Source organism: Phoca vitulina, unplaced genomic scaffold, assembly GCF_004348235.1.
Source record: "Phoca vitulina isolate PV1807 unplaced genomic scaffold, GSC_HSeal_1.0 scaffold9, whole genome shotgun sequence".
In the NCBI taxonomy this organism is placed as follows: domain Eukaryota; kingdom Metazoa; phylum Chordata; class Mammalia; order Carnivora; family Phocidae; genus Phoca; species Phoca vitulina.
This window is the reverse complement of record NW_022589712.1, coordinates 37707388-37731928: the sequence shown is the minus strand read 5'-3', so window position 1 is coordinate 37731928 and position 24541 is coordinate 37707388. Positions and strand designations below refer to the sequence as shown.

At 44.7% G+C, this 24541-nt stretch overlaps 1 protein-coding gene across 3 annotated transcripts; it reads right to left on the bottom strand.

Moving 5' to 3' along the window:
• Positions 1–556: 556 nt before the first annotated feature.
• Positions 557–23919, bottom strand: HDDC2 (HD domain containing 2). Of its 3 annotated transcripts, XR_004299992.1 has the most exons (7): positions 23737–23907; positions 22122–22243; positions 20193–20295; positions 16613–16681; positions 4756–4894; positions 3560–3692; positions 832–917 (listed from the first exon to the last, which is right to left on the bottom strand). XR_004299992.1 is itself a non-coding variant. In XM_032407942.1 (6 exons), exons 1-6 carry the CDS (start codon positions 23818–23820, stop codon positions 820–822), a joined length of 615 nt encoding a protein of 204 aa, XP_032263833.1. In that variant the 5' UTR covers positions 23821–23919; the 3' UTR covers positions 557–819. The 3 variants fall into 3 exon arrangements, 2 of the variants coding, with proteins under 2 accessions (XP_032263833.1, XP_032263834.1); XM_032407942.1 differs by lacking the exon at positions 3560–3692 and having other exon boundaries at positions 557–917; positions 23737–23919; XM_032407943.1 differs by lacking the exon at positions 3560–3692 and having other exon boundaries at positions 563–917; positions 4760–4894.
• Between the last annotated feature and the right edge of the window lie 622 nt (positions 23920–24541).

Sequence of the window (24541 nt, the reverse complement as noted above, 5' to 3'; positions counted from 1 at the left end):
TCACTTAAAGGCAAGCAGGGTAGGTTACTTATCCAATGAAAGGAAATGAGTGGAAGAAACTGGATCTGTGTTCCCTACATAAGGTGCAGCGACCCCAGTAATACTCTTCCGATTACAGATTTCTTACCTGGCGATCAATGTTCTTATAAATCAAGGTCTGAATATTTATACATCAGACAGGGAAAAATTACACAGAGGCAGACAAGTGGCACTTGACATTGTGTGCCTGAATTTATCCCCAAATGACCAAATGGATTAGGGGGAGAGGCAGAACCTGTTAACAGGTTTACAAGTCTATGACCAAGAGCCTAAAGCAGGTCACAGTGAAATGAACAATGGGGCTCCAGAGTGATCGTCTGAACAAAGCAGCATTTTGTAAATTCATTGTGATACATTCTTTTCCTGGATCCTTATCACTAAGTCAGCTGAAGAATCTGTTCTTAAAAGTCATCATAACTTAATTTTCTATCAATCCATGAATCGGCCTTCAGGGTTATGGGTTATTAGTTTAGAATAAAATGATTTAAAATCTCCAATAAATATGCCAAAGCTTAAGGTTTTAAAAATTTATTTATTTAGTTCATACAAAGCTCCCCCCCGCTGCCCCCAGCCTTCATCCAGGGCATTTTCAGGACCACATCCTGTTCCTTAGCTTCTTTTATTATCCAGATTGTATCACACGTTTCTTACTGGAGTCCAGGCAATGGAAAATAAACAGACTCACATCCGGGGAATCAACACAGCAACAGTGGCAAAACACACCACCACGAAAGGGCAAAACACAATGTCTGTCACAGGAGTGCAGCAACAGAGGACACGTCAGGAGCTCAGCTCATTGGTGGGAGCTGCTATGTTGGCGTTTCTTTCTGCCTCAAGTTCAGAAACAAGCTGGACTATCTCAGGGTGACTGAATTTTCCTGCAAGGCAAGAAGACCGGAAAAAGATACTGACAAGAGAATCCATCAATGTCTCCAGCTTGATCCCAGGCTTGTCAGGGGCTCGACTCTGAGATTCACTCCAACGCAGAAGAACACAACTCCAGGTCCTGGGGAGGGGACCACTTGGAGATCATGCTCCGTCACCCCAGATGCCACCGAGCACTAGGGATGAGGATCGGACAAAGAACTGTCCCATTAGGCAGAGCTAGGGGAGACCGCACCAGGTGGCCTCTGAATGCTTCTACCGGGAACCACAAAGAAACTCAGGACAGCACCCAGAGAACTGAAAGCAATCCCTGCCCGTTCGGAAACTGCAAAGGACGGGGGAACAAAGCACCTACATACAGAAAGACTAGTAGGAAGGCAGAAGGTCTAGGCTGTCCCAGGATGCAAACGTTCCTCTTGCAAACACTTCTACACCAAACCCCACTGATCTGTGCTATCTTCCCTGCTCCTCAGCCCTCCCAGATTTCTGCCCTGGGCAGCAACCAATCTGAGGTTCAAAGTGGCTGGCACATGGGAATATTACACCCACCATCCTTCCCTGTATTTTCGTTTTTTGGTTTTTGTTTTGTTTTCCCAGTACCTTTTGTTGTTTACTGGTCATTCCACATTTACCTCTGTTCCATTTATTCCCTATTCTCAACCTCTTCTTTGAACGTTCTTTCACTTTCTTGCACTGATGTCTGGCTCGTCCTGAGGATATGGCTTTCCCTGCAGCCTTGTCACACAGTGGCCGTTTCCTCTCTCACATGGCTTTTGTCACTGGGCTTGGGTCTGTCCCCTATGTTCCCCTTGCCTCCAGGCCACTCTCTGCCCCACTATGTAAAGCTCATGCTATTACCTCCATTCCACCAAAACGGCTCTTATTGAGGACACACCAATTAGCTCCACATTGCTGAATCCGATGGCTCCTCCTTCCCTCTTGAAACACTTTCTTCCCTTCGCTTTTGGGACCCCTGATTTTCTCCTCTGAAACCTATTTTTTCCCCATCTTCTCCATCTAGTGGCAACTCCATTCTTCTATAGTTGCTCAGACCAAAATCCTTGGACTTCTCTCATAAACACCACCACACAAATCTTGTCGACCTTTATATTCAGAATATATCCAGAATCTGACCACCCCTTCCTTTTTCTACCACTACCACCTGGCTCAAACCACTAGAAGACTGCAATAGCCCCCAGTCAGTCTCCCTGCTTCCAGCCCAAGTGACCCTTTTGAAACATAAGTCAGATCATGCTTGTCCTGCAGTCCACCTTCTCCAAGGGGTCCCCATCTCACTCGGAGCCCACGCCAACCCCCAGTACTGGCCGGCGGGCCTCAGCCCACCTCTCTGGCCTCACCTGCAACCCTCTCCTCTCATCTACCCCCACAAGCCACATGGGCCTCCACACTGTTCCTCGACACACAGAGTTTCAAAAAGAAAAGAGAAAAAGCCTTAAGTGGTGGCTGAATTAGAGAAATAAAAATGTGTTATCAAACTAAAGCCTCTATGTCCCCTTCAAAATCCTCATAAGGGGGGCACCTGGCTCTCAGTCGGCAGAGCATGCGACTCTTGATCTCAGGGTCACGAGTTTGAGCCCCATGCTGGGGGTACAGATCACTAAAAAGAAAAATCCTCATAAGGGTCACAAGGTACATCTTCACCTCTCCCTAACTAAACTTGTTTTTTCCTTCAAGCATTATTGGGATAAGTAAGAAACCACGCCTTATATCAGTTACATTACTTACAATTATTAATTTTTTAATAGAGTGGTGCATCAGAGTGGAAAGTAAAGTGAATTTTAACCTAAACTCAGCTGAGGAAGCACCATCCTCTTTCTCAGCTCCAGTGTCTTCCTCAATAAAATGTGGAGTTTAAACCAGATGACCCTCCTACCTCCCATTTTTTGATTCTACTAGGAGTCTCATGTTTCATTTTCTATTTTTCACTGTGAATGTATCAAAATAGAAAATGATAGCGTTAAAATGCAAAGCACCACACAAACATGACTTGTATTTCAGTTACATTATTGGCAAAATATGCTATCTTGGAACCCAGTCATTGCTTAGAATAGGTTTGCAAACCTTTGCCGTAAAGAGTAACACAGTAAATACTTCAGGCTTTGTGAACTATGTGGTCTCTGTTGCCAGCTACTCAATTCTGCTCAATTCTGCTGCTGGGGTGTAAAAGCAGTAAGACAATACATAGAGAATCAGTGTGGCTGTTTCCATAAAACTTTATTTATACGAACAAGCAACAGTCCAAACTTGGCCCATGAGCCATAGTTTGCTGATCCCTAGTTTAGACTGCGATTCTATTTAACTGAACTCAAACATTTCTGAGCACCACCTGTAACAAAAACCGATGAGACAAACCTGGTCTTGGCCCTCAAAGTTTACTATGGGGTAGAGTGAGCAACTGGGGGTTTGGGAAGAGACCCAACAAGAAACATCACTAAAGAGAACGCAAGTCAGACTGTCACAACACTGTGGAAAGCTCTAGACCAAATGCAGATTGAGCAAAAAGAAGGGAACGCCTAATTCTGACAGGGATCAGAAAAGGAGACCAGGGAGAGGAGTGGCCTCAGACTGCACAGCTGTTAGCACAGAAGTTTTGAAAATGAAGATGTGATAATACCTCTGTCTACAAAGGAGGAAAACACTGAGTCCTGCAGGATGAGCTCGTGAGCCTGGCTGGCGGAGTTAGGAAGTAATGACAAGAATCCAATACAGAAATAAGGAGGGCCTTGTCTGACGCAGAGGAAGTGGGGCTGGAAAAGAGGGAAGGAGAGTCGAATCAACCTCATGATGATGCACATCATATCCTGGAGCACAGCCTGTGAGCTGGGAGCCACGCGACGTCCCGAAAAGTCCCCGATGGGCCATCTCTAGCAGTGCTCTCGGGAGACGGGGGCCGAGCTGAGCCTGAGGAACTCCGGCGGACGAGAGACGGAGCTGTGCTCCAGGGGAAGCCCCACGAACCCCAGCCAGTACTCCTACAGGCTCTGAGCTTCACCAGAAATTGTATCACAATGAAGACAGTGAAGGCTTATTGCCCAATATTATGCTAAGCACTTCACACGAACTAATCCACTAGATCTTGAAATACCTCTATAAAGTAGATTCTATAATTATCCTTATTTTAAAGATTTTTTTTTTAAAGTAATCTCTACACCCAACATGGGGCTCAAACTTACAACCCTGAGATCGAGAGTTGCTTGCTCCACCGACTGAGCCCGACAGGTGTCCCTATAATTATCCTTATTTTAATAATACGGAAACTAAGGTCCAGAGCTAGGTTAAGTAATCTGCTGGAGGTTACATGGGTTATATGGGGCAGAACTAGAACCAGCTGAATGCCAGGTCCGTGCCATGAAGCACTATAATGACAATGGTGACTTCACGGTTTGGGGTTTTCTACTTTCAACATCTCTTTTTCTACCTCCATCTTCTATGACTTTACTTCTATAAAGCACTTCCAGATTATAAGGCACTTTCACAGACATTCTCTCTTTTGAATCTCAAAACCCACCTCTGACTCAAGTAGGGTAAGCTTTATGCTTTCTATTTCTCGGGGAGGGCAGAGAGAGGCCAGGGCAGGCACTGCCCGGGGCACAGAGCCAGCTGTGACTGTGACCCTGGCTTGCCGCTCAGAGCAAAGGGCAGCAATGCTCTCAGGCGCCAGGCTGCCCCTCACCAGGAAGCCCACCAATTCCCTGTGGAAGGAAGCGTCATTAGAAGGTAACAACAGCGGATCCCACTAACGCGACGCCAGTCACTACGCTAGGAGGAAGCCCCACTAAAACGGTGTTTCCTGAGGACAGCGCCGAGTACCTGCCGTGGAATCATAGAAGTCCTGCAGCCTCCCAGGTTTGCTCTCCAGGTTCTCATACTCGGAGGCCTGAAGAATCATCTCACATTGGTCCAGCTGCTTTACAAACCTGGCTTCTGCACTTGACTGGGTCTCATACTCCTAAGGATGAAAGCAGCACCATGAGAATCGGACTCGCAGCTAAAAGCACGTTCTGTACTGGCCACCCCTCCCGACCACGCGCAAGCCCCTCACAGAGCCGCGGCCTCCGAAACTTCACCGCTTACTCTCAGCCCTCCGGGCAAGAAGGATGCGCTCCCATTCTGCGTCCTCCGCCAGATGCCTCCCAAGTCTCCTCTGTTCGCATCGACACTCCAGGCCTCCTTCTCCCCGGCTGGTACCGTGTCTTCAGGATCATTATTCTTTCATCCACTGCAGTGGTGGAGCTCTTTTTAACTTCAAGCTAATATTTCATCGCATGCTTCTCAAATTATTTCCCTCCCCACTTAAAAACAGTCAAGCTTCCTTTTCAAGGGCATTTCTAGCTTTCTTATTGAATTTTGGCTGTCCCTTTACAATGGAAATCTCTGTCCTTGCTTTCCAAACAGGTCCCCCTGGGGTGTGACTCCGGAGGACACTAAGGTCAGGCAGGATCGGCGGGTTCTTCACGCAATGGCGCGTCCACGCGCACGTACTGGTGACAAGGTGGTGCTGAAGGCAGTGGATGGGGAGCGGCTTTTTTGTCTTTCCTCTGCCTTCTGGTCCTGCCCTCCTCAGTACAAACGTGAAACAAGCAGCTCCGGGAGGGCTGCTTCGTAGAGCATGACACATGTCACACAACCCCAAGTCCCAATTAATACTATATAGAATCGTTTTTCTATTAAGACCAAAGTGTTCCCAACTGGTTTCCCTGCAAAGTGCTCATTTGTAATTCCACCCCAGATGTGTCTGGATAATGAACCTGTCATGCTTTCTTGGCAGGGTGATGTGATGTGACTCACTTAAGGTTTCTCGGTTTTTATTAGATGCCTTATTCTTATAAAGGCAGCTATTTGGATTTTGATAGAGCTGAAAATTGTACAGGGAAATCGTTTTAATATGAAACCAAATACATTTTGTTTTATTTCAAAGGCACTTAAAAATAATTATCTTTATTTAAATGCTTATTCACATTTATAATTATATATTTATATTTAATAATTCAAGTTCATTATTCAACAAAAAAGAAGTCGAATATACTCAAGGCATGGCAGTTCAGGATTTTTCTCTATTGAAAGTAAGAAAAAAAGATTTCGAGACCATTAGGAAATGACCACCCACTGTATAACAAATTCTGGTGAAATTACATGTTTCTTTTAAAAATATAAATTGTTGGGTTTTTCCTCAAAAAGTAATGGTACAGGCATTTCCCAATTTCATTTTCCAACAATGAGGCAGGGCAAGGAGAACAGTGAGGCCAAGAAAGCTCTAGAAGTAAGAAGACGCCATGGCATCTTTGGGGAACTTACTGCAGGCAGTTTCTCATGACAGGATGCAGAATTAATTGCAGGAGGAAGAGGAGAGAGAAGAGGCTGAAGGGGGGAGGAAGGGTCAGCTCCTGAAAGGCCTTGTGGTTTGTGATAAAGGGGTTTCAGCTTATCCTGCAGCTACTGGACATCACTGAAAGGGTTCAGGCCAGAAGGGTCATGATCAGACATTGTAGAAAGATCATCTTACCCTCAGTGTAGAAAATGGCTAGACTAGAGGCAGAGAAATCAGGCTCTGAGACTTGGTAACACCAGCAGAGCAGCTAGGAGAATCTGGTCTGGCTTAATCTCGTGGCAACGAAGATGGGACAAGTGGGCAGATTTGAGAAATACTAAGGATGAAGAAGTGAACCAAAATGTGGACATGAACGAAAGGAAAAGCTAAAAGTGACTCCTTACTTTCTGGCATGGGTAACTCAAGAGGGAGCAAAGGGGAGAAACAGACCCAAAAAACTGACAGAGCAAAGAAACAGCAAAACCAAAACCTAATGAATATTTGTAACAAAACTACGGAACATAACATTACCATGAATCACAAAATATACATTAAGTGGGGACAAATCACTTCTAGGCATGAGCCCTGCTTTCCATCAGCAGGAGCAACAGGGCATCTGATGGACCTGAGAATAGGAGAACCTCAGCTCCAGGAGCAGCTGACGCAAGCCCAGCCCTGGTGAATTCGCCAGTCTGACCTGCTGGGGCTCCCTCCAGACCAGGGCCCCATAGAAAGAGAAACTGCTGGGGGTGGAATCAAAAGTGAGTGGCGTAAGGATAACAAGAAGAAGAAAAGAAAAAGTCCAGATAAAAGTGGGGAAAGAGAACAAAGCCAGGGAATCTCTGAACACAGGCCACCATATATTAAAACAAAACAAAACAGAGCAGATGAGGAAGCTCTGTGAAGTTCAAAAAAGTTATCTGGGGGCGCCTGGGAGAGCTGAAACCCGACTCTCAATTTCAGCTCAGGTCACTATCTCAAGGTCGTGTGATCGAGTCCCGCATCCCGTCCGGGTTCCACACTCAGTGGGGAGTCTGCTTGAGATCCTCTCTCTCCCTCTCCCTCTGCCCCTTTCTCCCCTCTCAAATTAATAAATACTTTTTTTTTTTTTTTAAGTTATCTGAACCAAGTTTCCTTCCAAAAGTTTGGGAAATCTAATTGTGTATCAAAATGAGCAACAGAAAAAGCACAGAGATGAGATCCCATACAAGCCTACCAGAAGATAAAGAGAACAAGGAGCAAAATGACATCTCTACAGATAATTCACATCAGGAAGACATCCTTAATTTTTTTTAAAAGGATCAAATCTATAAGAAACTACTTCAAAAAGAACTAAAAGATGCTAAGGAAATGTTAAGACACGAAAGAACCATATAAAAAGCATTAGAGATAAAAGAAAAAGTCATTTTTGCAGTGAAGGCTAAGCAAATAGAAACACAGGGATATTTAAACATGATAAATAATACCTTAAGAGAAATAGAAATTGAAAAGGAAGTTAGGTTTAAAAGTCAAAAAGAAATGAAGAGGATGTAAAGGATCGGAGGGAAGGTGACAAATATTAAAGACAGGCAAAGAAGAACCAACATTACAGGTATGTAGGTGTTTTGGAGGAAAAAAGGAAACCAAAGTAAAAGATAAACTATATTCAAAAAATTTTTCTTGAAATTAATTTTTTTTAATTTGAAAGTATATATTGAAAACACACACTAAGTAGCTAAGGATATTAACCCAGAAGGACCAACACCAAGACACATTCAAATAAAATTACCATATATATTTTTAAAAAATCCTTTGGACACCTATGCAGAAACAACATTGGACATGTAAGGAAAATAAAATTATTATTAGACTTTGCTTTATGACCAAAGAGAATGGGAGTAATGTATTTAAGATATTCAAGGAAAGAAACTGGGAGCCAAGGATTTTATAAAACTGACCTTCCAGTATAAAGAACAGAGAGGCAAGTTTAGAGCATATTGTTCCTGTGAGCCCTTCTTGAAGAACCTACAAGAGAACAAGTTTCAGACAGCCAAAATGACCAGGACAAAACGACATAAGGACGGGCAGTGAGCATCAACAGGTACTTGCAGAACTAAGATTCAGCGAGGTGTAAGAACAATATGTTATGGTTAATGTAATGTAATGGTAATGTGACAGTCTAGAGTACAATCTAGGTAGAGTTCAACCATAAAAAAAATACAGGAAGAACGGAGACAGCATAGGCAAGACAATTTTTTAAACTGTTTTCAGTAATCAGAATTGATGATGGTGGTATATACAATTGTTACTCTGAGACAGGTACAGGTGTAGAGAAGGACAAAGCCTATATATAATCAGGATTCCTTGTGTGGAAGAAAGGATAACATAGAAGAGGTTAAAACATACCATACAAGAGGTTAAGTAAAAACCGTGCAGTACTGTATTTGAATTGGAAATATCACCATGAACCCACGAGGAATACACACATATATATCCTAACTCTGTCCGTTAAAAAGCATAAGGACAATAACCAACTCAGCAGCAGCAAGCACCCCACTGCACATATTGTGGTCTTGAAATAACGTTGCCTATTGAAACAAAAAAACAAAACAGGAGGTCTGGCTGAAGCATGTTCAAGATGAATGAGGCTGGATTACTCTGCCTTTCCTGCTGTCAAGGAAGCGGCCAAAGTCAAGTTTCTATCCCACCTTTCCTATATGAACTGCAACCAAAGAGGAGATGAGGAAGAAGCCTCTGCTAATACAATTATTTCAGCTACTAAATGAAAACAAGACAAAAACATTAGTATATTACAATTCTCAATGCATCAAGAAAACATTATGTGCCTCAGGATAAAGAATCCAACACCATCTACAGCTTTGCCAAAAAGATCCAACGTGAGTCTGATCCAGCCTCTGGATTCAGAGGCCAATCTGCAGAAAATAAAACAGGAACAGAACTGCATCATGAGTGTGCAAAACCCAGACTACGGAAAACTCTGTAAGCCAAATGGTCTGGGTTCTTCAACAGATAACTTGAAAGAAAGAGAAAGAGATGGGGTGGGGTCAGAGGGGAGGGGCAACTGTAGATTAAAGGAGATTTAAAAGATATATTAAAGCTTTAAAAAAATGGACAGGATTAAACTACAATTTGGGATGACCGCTTGGGTGATAAATCCATGAAGAAATTCGGGTGATCCCTGTGAAAATCAGGGCAGTGGTCACTTCTGGAGGGAGCGGTTGGCTTGGTCTGGGCACAAGAAAGGACTTCTAGAGGGGACTGGCACAGTTCCAAATCTTTTTGTTTTTTAAGATTTTATTCATTTGTTTGACAGTGAGAGAGAGAGCACAGCAGGGGGAGCAGGAGAGGGAGAAGCAGGCTTCCCGCGGAGCAGGGAGCCCGATGCGGGGCTCGATCCCAGGACCCCGGGATCACGACCTAAGCCGAAGGCAGACGCTTAACGACTGAGCCACCCAGGCGCCCCGGCACAGTTCCAAGTCTTGATGTAGGTGGTAGTGACAAGGAATGTTATCCTTCCAGTACCTCATTATGCTATACACAGGTGTTTGTGTCCTTTTCTGTGTTTTACTTTTCAATAAAATGGTTTTACAAATAATAAAAATGGCTGAAGAAAATGAGGATGCCATGAACCAGTTGAGCAGGATATTCAGGTGGAGCTGCCCATTAGGCTGCTGGATTTGTAAGTCTGGAGCTTAGGAGGAAGATTTTCAGAACACTCGGAATAATCAAGATGTGACCACGGAAGCCTGGGAGGAGTGTGTAGAAAGGAGAAGGACAAGGACACAGGCCTGGGAAGGGACCACCGGCTCTGACCAAGTCCGCCAAGGAAGAGGAACCCCTGAACAAACTCAGAAAGAAGAGCCCGGAAGGTACAAAGAAAATCAGGAGGGAGCAACGTCACAGACCTGAGGGAGGAGAGAACTTCACCAAGGCGAGGCAACATCTTGCGAGCGGCCCGGGGGTCAGGGGGCCCCCAGGCAGAGAAGGGCTCGCCGGACGGGGCCGCACAGAGGCAGTCTGTGACCCCGGCAAGAGCCGCGCATGCGGGGCTGAGTCACACGGCGGGCTGGGGGCAGTGGAGACAATGCCTGCCTATCTGGTGGCAAAGGAAGTAGGGAAATGTGGTGTCCAGGGAAGTTTATTTCAAAATAGGGTACGGAAACATTATTTACAAGGCTTACAAACAAGCTGAAAAAAGCTCCCATCTGGAAGCTTTTCTTTTCTCATTGAAGGAGGCAAGATTACTTGCTGTCACAGTGGGGGAGGAGAGGCAAAGCAGGTGGGCGAAGAGAGGGATGGACAGGTGACAAGGGGCCAAAGACGGAGAGGCTGCATGGTGCCTCCCGAGGAAGCGCTGCAGCCCTGAGGCTCAGCAGAGCCTGGAGGCCTGGACGGGGAGTGAGGGACTCCACTCCCTAAGGTGGCGACAGGAGGGTCCCTGCGTCAGCACTCTGCAGCCTCCAGGTGGGACTGGGGAAGCCAAATTATCGAAATGACTCGGACTAGGGTTCTGGGGAGCAACAGAAGAACAAGGAGTTCAAGCAGGAAAGAGATACAGTCTGGGTCCTAAAAGGGAAGAGAAAGGAAGGAAGGGACAGGGAGGCCACAAGTCTCCTCCCTCTTCCTTGGGGACCGGTTGGCCCGACTGAAGCGTTATGGGAAGTTTCTCTCTTGCATCTTCCACTTTCCCACCTCCTAGTGACTCCCCCTTGGGGACCCAGGATCCGCATGTTGCTCTGCATCAGACTCCCCAATAAAATACTGCACCTGAACTACAAAGTGTCCTTTGTAGGGAGACTTTTTTTAAAGGGTACCTGTTCACCCACTGTTATCTCCAACTGACTGAACTTCGGGCAACGTGGAGAAAATTCGGGGTGGGATACAATCCCGGGGCAGGTAGGTATGCCAGGCATCCTGGATGAGGAGCAACTGCTGCTTTGTCTGGGGACCCACGGCATATTTCTTTCAAGTGGAAGGCAGGTGGTGGGGTGAACATCTTTCTGTGATACTTTGAGAAAAATGAAAATGTTTTCTCTTGACTTGCTGATATTTGATTTCACACTTCTATGACAAAGATAAATTATAATCAAGGATGTTTAATTGCATGAAATAGACATGACCCTCTGGGCTGAGAGCTATTTATAGTGGTGAACAGCTATGATTAACATTTCAGAAATCAATCAACTGGCATTTCCTATGTAACTGGTACTAGTCTAAGTTCCCCAGATACAGAATGACCGTATTTTCTTAAACCAAAATCAGAGCATAGAGACTGGAGAAGGGGAAAGATAGAGCTTACCATGCGTCAGGCAATATTCCAAGTCCTTTCATATATTAATTAATTTGATTGCCATACAACCTATAAAATAGGTATACTATTACTGTTGCCATTTTATAAATAAGGATATTGAGCACAGAGATGTTCAGTATGTTGCCCAAGATCACGCTGGTAGTAAACAGAGTATCTGAACCCTGGAAATTGGACACTGAAGTCCAAGTACTAATGTTGGACATGAATTATAAAAATGCTTAAGTTAATATGAGAGTCTATATACTGGGTTGAATAGTGTTCTCCAAAAATTCATGTCTACCTGGAATCTATGAATGGGATCTTGTAAGATCTCTGCAGATGTAATCAAATTAAGATAAAGTCATACTGGATTCGGATGCGCCCTAATCCAATGACTGGTGTCCTTATAAGAAGAGGGAAATTTGACTATCAGATACAGACACAGGGAGAACACCACTGACTATGGAGGCCCAGACTGGAGCGATGTGTCTTTAAGGAAAGGAATGCCAAAGCTAGAAGAGGCATCTATCAGAGGGGCTCCCCGGGGGGCTAAATGGGTTAAGCGTCCAACTCTTGATTTCAGCTGAGGTCGTATCTCATGGGTTGTGAGATCAAGTCCCGAGTCAAGCTCCTCATTGAGCATGGAGCCTATTTAAGATTCTCTCTCCCTCTGCCCCTCCCCATCCCACTCACAAACGCTCTCTCTCTCTTAAAAATAAATACATAAATAAATAAGTAGAAATAAAAATAGAAGAGGCATCTATGAGAAGCCGGGCAGAGGCAAGAAAGGATCCTTCCCTGGAGCCTTCAGAGGATGGCCCTGCCAACACCTTGATTTTGGACTTCTAGTCTCCAGAACTGTGAGACAATAATTTGCTGTTGTTTAAAGCCATCCAAATTTCTGGTAATTGTTACGGCAGTCCTAGAGAGTCTCTTACTACAAATAAGTAACTGGTATGGTGTCCTAAATATGATAAAACTGTAAGTGCTTGTTCAGTTAACCACCACACTGCATCATGATATAAAGAAAATGTTGAACGAGGAGGCAGGCTTTGTCACCTGCTACCTAAGAGACCCTTGGACACGGGTTTTCCTCTAGTTTTACAGAATTCTAACAGACACAGTAAAGAATCAAAGAGACAGAATACAGAGATAATTAAAAAATAGGTAAGAATATTAAAGTAGCCACTACATAGTACCAAAGGTATTAGAGAGAGAGGAAAAAGAGAGATAGAGAATGAATTAGTTTTCTAGGGCTGCCATAAAAAGAACCACATACTGGGGCTTAAGCAACAGAAATTTATTGTCTCATAATTCTGGAGGCTAAGGTCGGAAATCAAAGTGTTGGCAGGATTGGTTCTTTCCAAGGGCTGTGAGGAAGAATCTGCTCCAGGCCCTCCTCCTTGGCTTATAGAAGGACTCCCTCATGTTCACATGGTGCTCCCCCAATATATGTCTCTGTGTCCAATTTCCCCTTTTTATAAGGACACCAGTCATATTGGATTAGGACCCAAACTAATGACCCCATTTTAACTTGATTGCCTCTGTAAAAATTCTAACTCCAAAAAATTTTTTAGATCCTATCTCAAAAAAAAGAAAATTCTCCAATTATCATTTCCTCTTTGGAGAACACTTGAAATGATATAGTTATATTTCAAGATGAACAATAAAAATTTGAAATATAATTATTAAAAAAAACCTCCTTCACAGTATCAATAAAAAGCCCTGTCAATTCATTCAACAAATATTTATTGCCTACATCGTATATTATATTTTACTAGGTATTGAGAATAAACTATTGAATGGAGAAGAAAAAAAAATCCTATCTTCTAATAAGATCTTATTCGGAGGTACATGTGAATTTTAGGGGTACACAATTCATCCATATGATGGAGAGAAGAGGGGAGAGGAATATCTTCTTCTGAGGTACCACGCCCAGAGGTAGGCTTTTTCGTCAGATGATTCTGTGGGCTGTGAGAAACATGTATTGTGGAAAGTGATACTCCAGGTTCCTGAAATTTAGGCTTTAACAGGAATAGGATGGGGAGAAATGGTCAAAGAAATTAGGGATAATTCTAATGTTTAACACTCTCTTTACAAAATAATATTAGATATTAGAGATGTCCATTTTCCTGCTGTTTTCATGATTTCTAAATAAACCTAAATATACGTGTGCCCACTCGCATCGGCACCCACATACACACGCACACTCTTCCGTGGAGAGTAAACACTGGGACTTCTATGTATGCTCAGTCAGTACCTCCCGGCCCTGGTGACCTTACCCTCTTGACCTGAGGCAGCTACTTCATTCATAGGGGTGTATGAATTGGTTAAGGAGAGTTTAAGAGCCATGAATACTATTCTCTGTTGAATGAATTTCTATAATTCTGTCTGAAAAATGTGTTGCTGCTTATTTATATGGTCCTCATTTTGCCCCCTCTGGCTCTTAATAGAAAAACGAGCTCCCAACCCTTCTAGAGCATGCAAAGATGATGTTCATGTCAGAAAGCAAAAAAGCTCACAATTTCTCTCCTCCGCATCAATCAACATCCCACAGTCTCACCAACAAAGTAATTTAATTCCTTGCCATCTTCTTGTAAGCTCTTGGCTGGCCCGGCAGCAACAATTCTCAAGGAGGACTGTCACATTCCAAGTGGCCAACTGTGTACCTGGCCTGAGAGCTTCTTTAACAAGCTTAATTAATTCAACCAGTGACTTTAACAAGATCATAAAACTGTCACTAGTTTTGGGGGTTATCAAGTCACTTAATGCTCTGTATTTTAAATTTTTTCCAAATCCAAAGTCTTTTTGGAAGCTACTTAATTAAATTAAAGGAGATTTTGCAGTAAATTTAAAGTAAATTAATTTCTGTCATTAAAGTAAATTTTTTTTTTTTTTTTAAAGATTTTTATTTATTTATTGAGAGAGATAGTGATAGAGAGAGAGCATGAGAAGGGGAGAGTCAGAGGGAGAAGCAGACTCCCCGCTGAGCAGGGAGCCTGATGCGGGACTCGATCCCGGGACTCCAGGATCATGACCTGAGCCGAAGGCAGTCGCTTAAACAACTGAGCCACCCAGGCGCCCTCATTAAAGTAAATTTTGCAGTAAGCTTTTTTTAGCCAGTTGCTGATGGCTAACTGCGAAAATAATTGAACAGATACTGCCACTCTGTTTACAATAATTAGGAGACACAAGGGTACCAATTCTTATAAAAGGTTTTCAAATTCCAGGAGTCTTCACTTCTTAGAGACGTGGGATTAGTTTCATAAGCTCAGGGCCATTTTTTTTTTCTTTCTATGTATGAAATGCAACCCAACTCCATTCTATTATTCCTCAATTCATAGTGTTCCAGAAGTTCACTTGCAAGTACATACTTTGGCACAAGGGACTCTTTTCCCTGAAGCAATTCTGTTATACCTAGTAACAGACGCCACCTGAGGCAGCCTCCAGCTAGATACCATGCATATTTTGCCAGATTTAATTTTCACAATTATTTGGCAAGGCAGGCATTAACAGGCCACAGTCTTTTACCTTAAAACCTGTTTCAGTTTTCAGCATATTTTTAATTTAGAAAATAATATGGTATGGATAGTACATATTACAGAAAACCCCTAGCGGGGTCTAGGGCAGGCTCGGTTGCCAAACAGATGAATATTTCTACATCAAAGTGTACTGATTTTCACACCAAGGCCGGGGGTGGGGGGTGGCCGGAGCGTGGGGACTCTAAACAGCCTCATGTTGATTCAGGTTACGATTTTACTGTGTGAGGTCAAGTTAGATCAGGTTTGTTTTTTTTTTTCAACTGGCTCCCTGAATTCTGTAGATTTCCTCATTGTGGCCAAGGGCATGTGGAGCTGTATTCTCATGTTCCAGGCGAAAGAGGCCAATGAGAGCCAAGCCACTCAGCCGAGGTAGGTGGGATCCAAATCCAGGTCTCTCTGGCGGCAAGCCTGCCCTCTGTGTCACAGCCCACAGCCTCACAGGGAAGGATGCTTATGTCATCCCCTAAACCAGCTAAACCATAGCAATGACAGCCTGCCACAGACTCTAACCACGGAGTAAAATGGCATTCTTAGGAGAAACATCTATCCAGGGTTCAACAGCGACACTTCCCAACTTGCCCATCTTCCCAAGTCAAGGAAAGAGCTGATCCAGCGTGCTAGGCCGTGGCAAGGGAACTCTGCCAGCTCTGAGGCTCGGGGGCGAGCCAGGCAGGGCGGAGGCCTGAAGGTGTGAAGGGAAAGGTGGAAGATCAGCCTCTGAAGGCAGGAGTGGCGAGCAGGGCTTTAAAGGAGCTGGGAGAAGTGAGAGTATGAGGTAGTGATGTCCACGGGTAAGGAGGGGGGCTAAGGACTCAAGCAAGGAATGGCCAGTGTGGACTGGAGGGAAGTGAGAAACTGCAGTAGACAAGGGTCTGTTTGCTGTTGTTTTCCCTTCACAAATGAAAACCAGTGCTATGAGGAGGGGAGCAATGGGAGCACAATGGCTTTCTTTGCTCTTTCCACTCTTCCTGCCCTTTCCGTCCAGCCAACCCCTATGCCGTCAAGCACTGGAGGGGAGTGAGCACCCACAGGGCCGCGCTCTGCCCTGGGCATCATGGCAGCACTTCACTTGGACCTGACTCAGAACTAAACAACCCTTCAAGGTTTCACAGATGGGCAACAGGCTCAGAGAGGAGAATATGCCCAAGGTCAGAGCCAGGAAGTGGTGAGGGCCAACGTTCTTTCCAAGGACCAGAAATGGGTGGGCGGGTGTGGGGCTGGCAGGCTGGGGGGCAGGGGGGGTGGAATGGGAGGGGAATGAGAGCAATGCAACAGGAAATCCAGGGGGCTCTGAGTCAAGATCTGTACCAGGCATTATGGTGTCAAGGGAAATGGGGAAATTGGAGGGAAGAAAAGTTTCTATTAGCCACGAGAAATTCCTGCAGCAGCCAGGAGGTAAGAAACAGACACAAACCAGAAAGTAAGTTAGAGACAGCTTGTGATGATCATCTAAGTCAACTAAAACACTGACGAGCCATATAAATTCCATCACAATACACTTAAAAGCAACGTATCATATATACTTACTTCCCAAAGTTCATAAAGTTCCTTTCTGAGATCCTCTGGGAGGAGCTGGGTTAGCTGCTTCATAGCTTCCTGAAATATCAAACAATTATTTTAATCATGATCACATTTATCTAGTTAACAACTCAACTACAAAAGCCGAATAATGGGCTCAAACTCTCACAAATAGCTCCCCAAAAGGCAGCGGAATATTGGACAATATTTACGGCTTACAAGGAGGGCAGTTGTGAACATTAAAGAAACATGTGTATTTATTCATATGGGCTTCCCTGAGCATATGTTTTGTGGTCTGCAGCACACCAGACACCAAAAGGACAAGGAGGAGGGTGTGGGATGGTTACAGAAATATCAGAAGTGAGGCCAAGGATTTTACATCTTACGATGAATCGCAAGATGCCCACGTAAATTTCAAACATAAACATACTAAAGTTCAAAACAAACCTGAGAACAAGAACAGGAAAGTAACACTGAATTACAAAGCTCAAAGAAATTGTTTGTATACTATTATATTCATTTTCTATTGTTAATACTTTTATTGCATAACACAAAGCACTACACAAATGGGCAGTTATTGTCATTAACATAAAGGAAATGACACAAGAGTATTTTGTAGGCTCACACATAGGCTGAAAGGGGATATTAAGAAATAATTAGCAGGACGCCTGGGTGGCTCAGTCAGTTAAGTGTCTGCCTTCAGCTCAGGTCATGATCCCAGGGTCCTGGGATCGAGCCCCACATCGGGCTCCCTGCTCCGCAGGAAGCCTGCTTCTCCCCTCCCACTCCCCCTGCTTGTGTTCCCATCATTGGTGGGGCTAAGCAGCGAAGGAGTTAACTGCAAACTATAGATTCAAATGGGGTTTGGGACCTGACTCACCTATGACTGGCTGTGGAACCCTGAGCAAGGTACTTAACCTCTTTGTCCTTCAGGTTTCGCATCTGTAAAATGGGGTGAATAATGGCATGCATCTACCTAAAGGGCTGTTGTGAGGATGAAACAGGTAATACAGACAAAGCTTGTGGTATCTGGCACATAATCAGCACTCTATAAAATGTTCACTATATTTTTCAGTTTCTCTATTTTGCCATGTTCACTCCCATAATAAAGCTTGGTTCTTCTTTTAACCTCTTGGTTCTTCAGCAATTTTTAGCAACTTTAACCCTGGTAGATACATACCTACCATGATTCTGCCTTCTGACTTCATGTTTCTCTCTTCAAAAAGCAATATAACCTGCTATTGCTATATTCCAGCCTCAAGTTCCATCCTGTGGGTTCCTGATGATCCCTATGAGGCATCATTCACCAACTCGGGTTATAATATAAAGTTTGTTTTATCTTGTTTAGGAAGGGGATCAGACAACAAGTATTGCTTTTGGCCCTAAACTTTTTCTTCCATGTCCTCATTTTCCCTTTCATCTTAATACCTGCTCCCCTCCAAAACAATCAGCCTTCCAAGTTCACCAAGTATTTTCCCTGCCTCCTACTTCAGCTTAAGCCTTCCTGATGCAGTTGGCTAGCTCTGGGCAAATCATGCTGCCTGACTCTCATTATGTGCATTCCACCTTGAGCCAAGAAACCCTCATTTAATTATCTTAATGCATGGTCCAGACATCCAAATCTTGTTCATAAACACCACCTGCATAAAGAATTGTTCACCTTCCAGATCTTTCTCTCTGTTCCCAAATCCTAACCAGCAACAGGAAGAGGCAATGGACTACCAGCCCTCTTCCAAGCCTTTGGTTTCTTGTCTAAGAACCTGCGGTTCTTCAAGATGCTTTCCCTGTCCCTCCTGATCATGGCCTTGAGTCCCCTGGGAAACACAGGAGTGGGGAGCCGCCAGGAGGTATAACGAGGCCAGAAAAATTCCCATCATTGCCAGGATAGGGCGTCCAGGAGGGCAGAAGCACTCTCTCTGTTCATGCCCCACCAGGCCCCTCCACGAAGTGTCACCGGCCAGGCCTCACTTCTGTCAAAACAGTAGCCGGTCTTCTCTCATCTCCAGTGGCTGGAGAACCTGCCCATGGACTCTTTTTTTCTCCAAAAGACTCTGACTTGCTCCTCTGTGGAGGAAGCCTCAAATTCATTATGTACCTTCATGGGGACAGTTTGTCTTTTCTCCCTGCTCTGTGTCACTTTACGGTCTCTGAGGACCCTCTAGTACTTCAGTGTACCATTTCTCCTCCACAATGTCCAGACTGACCCTTGAATAAAACTACCCCGCATCCTGAAATGAGCTGTATAATTAGGGCGTCTTTTTCCCCATCCCTTTCCTCTATGTCCTGTCATCGCTCGACATCCTCTGGTTCAGGGCTAATTCCTTTCTGCCACTTGGTATCTTGAACTAATTGGTTTCTTTTCATATTAATTCTGCCCATCAATCCAGGAACTCTTTATTCACAACAGTCTAGACTCCTATAGAGAAACAATGTCTCAGCCTTCTCCCTTTTTATAGGCTGTCATGATGCTGAGCCTATATTCTGGATCTGTATTTTGGCAGGAAGAACTCTTTCCTTACACAATTTTCCTTGTTCCCATAATGTCGGAATTCCTGAATTGGTATTCCTTGTGGAGCTTCTTGCCTCTGGGGTGATAAAAATACAGCTGGCTACTGAACTCCAGTCTCCCCCAGCTCTGAGAACAACTATTCAAGCTCACCTGCCCTGTCAAAGAATTTTGATGAAGGATCCATCCACTTAGCAATTTAGGACCAATCTCCTATAATAAAAGTAGCTTGCAATAATCCCCGAATTAAGAACCAGCTCTTCAACATTAAAAAAACAAAAACAAAACAAAACAAAAACCAAAACACAAAACCTTCCTGGATTTTCCAACCTCTGCCTCAAATATGTCTTTCTCCTTGGCCCTGGGCTCTGGATTTAGAGCCCAAATTGATATTAATATTTTTTTGATGTTCATTTCTTACTATTACAAATTTTTTTTGTTACTTCTAACCAATAAATTAAAGGACTAATTGAAAATTCACAAGTAATTATAATAATGATTAGACTTGTGATTTACAGAACTTTCTTCCAAAGAGCTTAACCAGGATGAGAATTCCTTCCAGTTCTAGCTATTCCCTCATTCTAATGAAAGCCATACTATCTATGTCCACCTACTAATGAGAACAGAAACCCAACAGTTTCCTGTCCCTGCGTTAGACAAGGCTGGGAGCAGGCATGTACTCCTGATCTCGTGTTAAACAAGGTTGAGAACAACCAACACCAGTGTGCTGCTTACGCCAGGAAGACATCCTTGCTTCTGGAAGTTAAGACCATCAACCACCCAAGTAGAGTAAGCACTAACAGCTTACTCCTCAAGACTCTCGTTAAGACTCTGCCTCACCAGTCCTGCCAATCCAAGGCTTTTCTGTCCTACGCTCTGTGCAATCTAACTAGAGGTCCGTCTCATAAGATCCATCTAACCATCCTCCAGCCCAGGCCCTTAAACTCTATAAATATCCTCTCCAGATTTCCCCTGCCTGGCTCAAACTCTGCCAAGGTGCTCTCTCTTACCGCCACGGGTCCAATAAACTTAGCTTTGCTTCAGCAACAGGTATCTCTGGTGGAGTCAAGAATTAACACTGACCTCTTCTCGCCTATGTTTTTCTTCTTTGGGGATGTTATCTGCTGGTGCTATGTCCCCAACGATGCATTCTGCCATATCGTGAACCAGGGCTAGGCGTACACACCTGACCAGGTGAGAAATAGTGAATAATGACACAAAATTAGATTCACTATAAGTTCCTTCTCTAGACTATTTTGAAGATGCATTTTTTTTTTTCCTCCACCCTCACAGGGTATGTTAATACAGTATTTTCTAAAGTAATTATATTCTACTAGCCCACAACAGTCTGATTCAAAACTTCTAGTGAATACTCAACACAGTAATACATGAATGCAGGGGAAATTGTTAGCATGGATTTTTTTTTTTTTTTTAAATGGCTGGTTTTTCAAATATCACTTGAAAAGGTTGATAACTTCAGATGACAAAGCCAGGAGGAGATGATCCGGTTACAGAATTTACTTACTGATAAAAAATTCAGAAACAATCATTTCCCCAATATACTAGTTAGATGTCAAAAATGAGCCCCTCATGGAGAAATGGGTGGAGTAGGACAAATCTGGGTCCAAATCCAGCAACCATTTATTAGCTGTGTGACCTTTGCCAAGTTACTTAATTTCTTTAAATGCTCGATTCTGTCAGCCTTCATTTTATCATCTGTAAAAAAAGGACAGTAATACATCATAGGGTTGGTATAAAAACTAAATTTGATCATGTGTGTTCCTGGCACATGTTGATCATTAAGCAAATGGCCATGATTATTAGTAATAATGATTAGTGATGAGGATAATCACTGTCAAAATAATGGAGGCAGGTCATGATATAAACGCCCCTGTTCCACGTGCCTACTATTTCCAAGGCAGCACAAGGCCTAACAACCTCCTCACAGGTGTCCCACCTGCAGCCTGTCTCTGTCATCCAGTTCAAATCTCCAACTACTCTTAGGTTTGTTATCTCTATTCCCCACCACGTTCGTCTTGTACTTTTTGCCAAAAATCCCACTTCCACACCATCTACAAAGTAACAGGGTTCCTCAACTCTAATGAACCTTTGCTACAAATCGATTTACGTATCATTTCCAAAACAGACTTTCATTTCCTACCATCGGGGCTTCGGTTATACCCTCCTCTCTGCACACTGTGCCTTCTGCTTCTCTACCCCGTCAACTCCTCAGATTCATTCCACCCTCCTCCATTAAGATCACCCAAGAACACGTGATCTCTTCTATTAGAATACCTTGCTAGTTTTTCCTTAAACTTTTTATGTATTTATCTATTTTTAAAGTAATCCCTAAACCCAGCGTGGGGCTCAAACTCATGACCCCAAGATCAAGAGTCATGTGCTCTACTGGCTGAGCCAGCCAGGTGCCCCAACCTTGCTAATTTTTGAATATAACTAATTTGGGGCTTTTTATAGAAGCCAGTTGGGACCTGTGTCATCCATGGGAGATTTACTTACTGTCTTAATATTGTTCGGAAACTCTGTCCTGTGCTCAAAAAGCATTTTAGACACTTACTGACTGAAGGACAGGATACCTCTTTCTCAGCTACATCTTGCAAATACCCCTCCAAAAAGTCACCCCACAAACGGGTGCTAGTATTCATGAAAGGGGCTAGATTAAAGCACACAGCATCCTAATACAATGACAGAATTTTACACATACCACACCTCACTGGCAAGGCCCTGGAAATCCTAATACCACACTTACGTCTTCTCGAGACCATGGCAAGCTCTATCACTTGCCAAGAGAAAACCCAGAATGCAGTTTACAGTTGAAGAAATCACACACGAAATTCCCCTTCCTACAGCCTGAACCTGTATGGTCTCCTGCAAATAATTTCTCTTGACAGATCAACTAACCTGCAAGAATTAGATAGAGGCGTGAGTCATGAGAAGCGGTGCGTACGCACAGGCCAGAGATGCTAACGAGCGTCAGAGTTCACATCAGCTTACCGGTCTTTGTTGAGACGGTCGTCTCTGGTGACCAGAGCCATAACCGCCATCCTGTACATGTGGTCTGAGACACTCTCCGGCCTCTCCACATTTCTGTACACCCAGCCAGTCCGGGGGACTCTCTGATGAAAATGAAGACGAGAAAGAAGCTTATAAAAATAAATATTTAGGGGCGCCTGGGTGGCTCAGTCGTTAAGCATCTGCCTTCGGCTCAGGTCATGATCCCAGGGTCCTGGGATCGAGCCCCGCATCGGGCTCCCTGCTCCGCGGGAAGCCTGCTTCTCCCTCTCCCACTCCCCCTGCTTGTGTTCCCTCTCTCGCTGTGTCTCTCTCTGTCAAATAAATAAATAAAATCTTTAAAAATAAATAAATAAATAAATAAATAAATAAATAAATAAATAAATATTTAAACTACCTGCAATGCTCTTCAAGGGAAGTCCAAGAAATAGGGTATAGAAGCAGGGTCATGGTTTCAGAAAGTGTTACCAAAAAAAATGCTTAACTAACCAAGTGATCAACATCTGGAATCAAATAAACCAGTGGGGTCAGAGAGTAAGAAAGAGGGAGAAATAATTCACAGGTATACAATGCAAGAGTCCAACAGTCAAGTTACTCTGCATTACTAAGGTGTAAATTATGGAACATATACGAGTCCTTTAGACATAAAGATAAAACTGTAAAGTATTGTGGTTTTCCTAACTACAAGAGTTGGGACTTTTTGCCTTCAAACAACCCCATTCAACACGCGCAGAAAACACCGGTGAAAGCTCTGAACTTGAACAAGTGACAGACTTCCCAATTTGGAAGCAGAAAGGAGGAAGGCATTTCTAGTTGCTCCTGCTCCCACCAGTCATGATTCTGCCTTTTGTTCAGATCAGGATGTGATCTTGTGAGACTGCATTTTCTCCCCAGGAGTCTGCACTTCTAAAGAATTGTATAAACAGTTGCAATGCGGCAGGACACAGATAATCTGCTTTTAACTTGTAGAAATTCTGCAAAATCACCAATTATGGGTAGAGGAGGCTAGAATGGAAAGGAAGGCCGCACAGGATACAACTCCAGTGTGCACTATATAAAATCTTCTGTTTAAAAAAAAAAAAAAAAAAGTCTTATTTCTAGAAGTAGCTAAGAGGCAGATTTAAGGCACCCCACTTAAAATCTGCCGGACTGACGGATTCTGCTCTTCCCGCCCGCGGCTCAGAGGCCCAGCAGAGGGGTCGTGAGCCTCCCGTGTACTCAGGGCAGAAGCAGGCCAGCACGCAGGGTCCCACACATCCCCGCGCCGGCCGCTCTCCAGAAACCTCGCGAACGGCTGCCCAGGCCGGCCCCGCCTCGCACCAGGCTCGCCTCCCCACACAGGATTCTTGCGGCTCAGGCTCTACGGGGCCTGGGGTGGGCGCCACAGCCCCGCCGCGCTTCCTCCGCCCACCGCGCAGACGCGCCCCGCGTCTTGGGGAGCTTCTGGGCCCACCCCTGCGAGGCGGGGAGGCCGGAGGGAGGGAGGGCGAAGGCCCCAGCCCCCGCGAGCTGAAGCTCCGGGGCGCCGCGGCCACCCCCGCCTCTCCCCGCGCGCCGCCCGCCCGGCCCCAAACGGCCCGGCCCGGCGCCCGCTCACCTTGAGCTGCCCCACCAGCCGCAGGAACTGCAGCAGGTTCCGGGCCCCGCGGCCCGATAGGCCCGCAGCGGACACCGAAGCCATGCGGCCACGGTCCCGCAGGTCGGAGCAGGCCGCGCGGCCGCCTCCTGAAGCTCCTCCCCCTCCTCCGCCTCCTTCCTCCCCCCTGCACCCTCTCCTCTGCTTCCTCCCTCCCACTCCTCCCTCCACTCCTCCCTCCTCCTCGTCCTCTTCCCTCCCCATCCTTCTCTTTCCCTCCAGACTCCTTCCCCTCCCTGCCTCCTCCGCCACTTCCTCACGGGGTTTTCCCAGATCCTTGTGGAAAAGAAGTGTTCCACCTTCCTGGCCTTGGTGGCTGCCCCCCAGGCATTGCACCGTCCCTGGCCGACCGAACTTTGGTTTGTTTGCTAATCTCCACTCGACTGAACGCCATCAAACTTTTAACGGGATTGCAGTTGGGTAGGGGAGAGGCGGAGGGTGGTGTGCCTTTGGAGGAGGCGGAGGGTTCTGCAGGATTGGCCGAAAATCTTGCCTGTGAGCGACTCGGCGTCTGATTGGGGGAAGAAATAAAGAACTCTACTTAAAGGTGGGCAGTCTATGTACATTTTAACCGAGGCACAAGGAAAGTAATTTAGGAGAGACAAAAGCACTGAGAGAACTTGGGACTAGCCATGAACGGCTCCGGAGTGAAAGCAATCCCATGGTGAAATCACAGCCTCCCTAACATCTCAAGCGCTGAAGAATCCCCTTACTCCAAAAAGCTGGTCAGGGTCTGTCTCAACCATCTGTCTTCATTAAATCATCA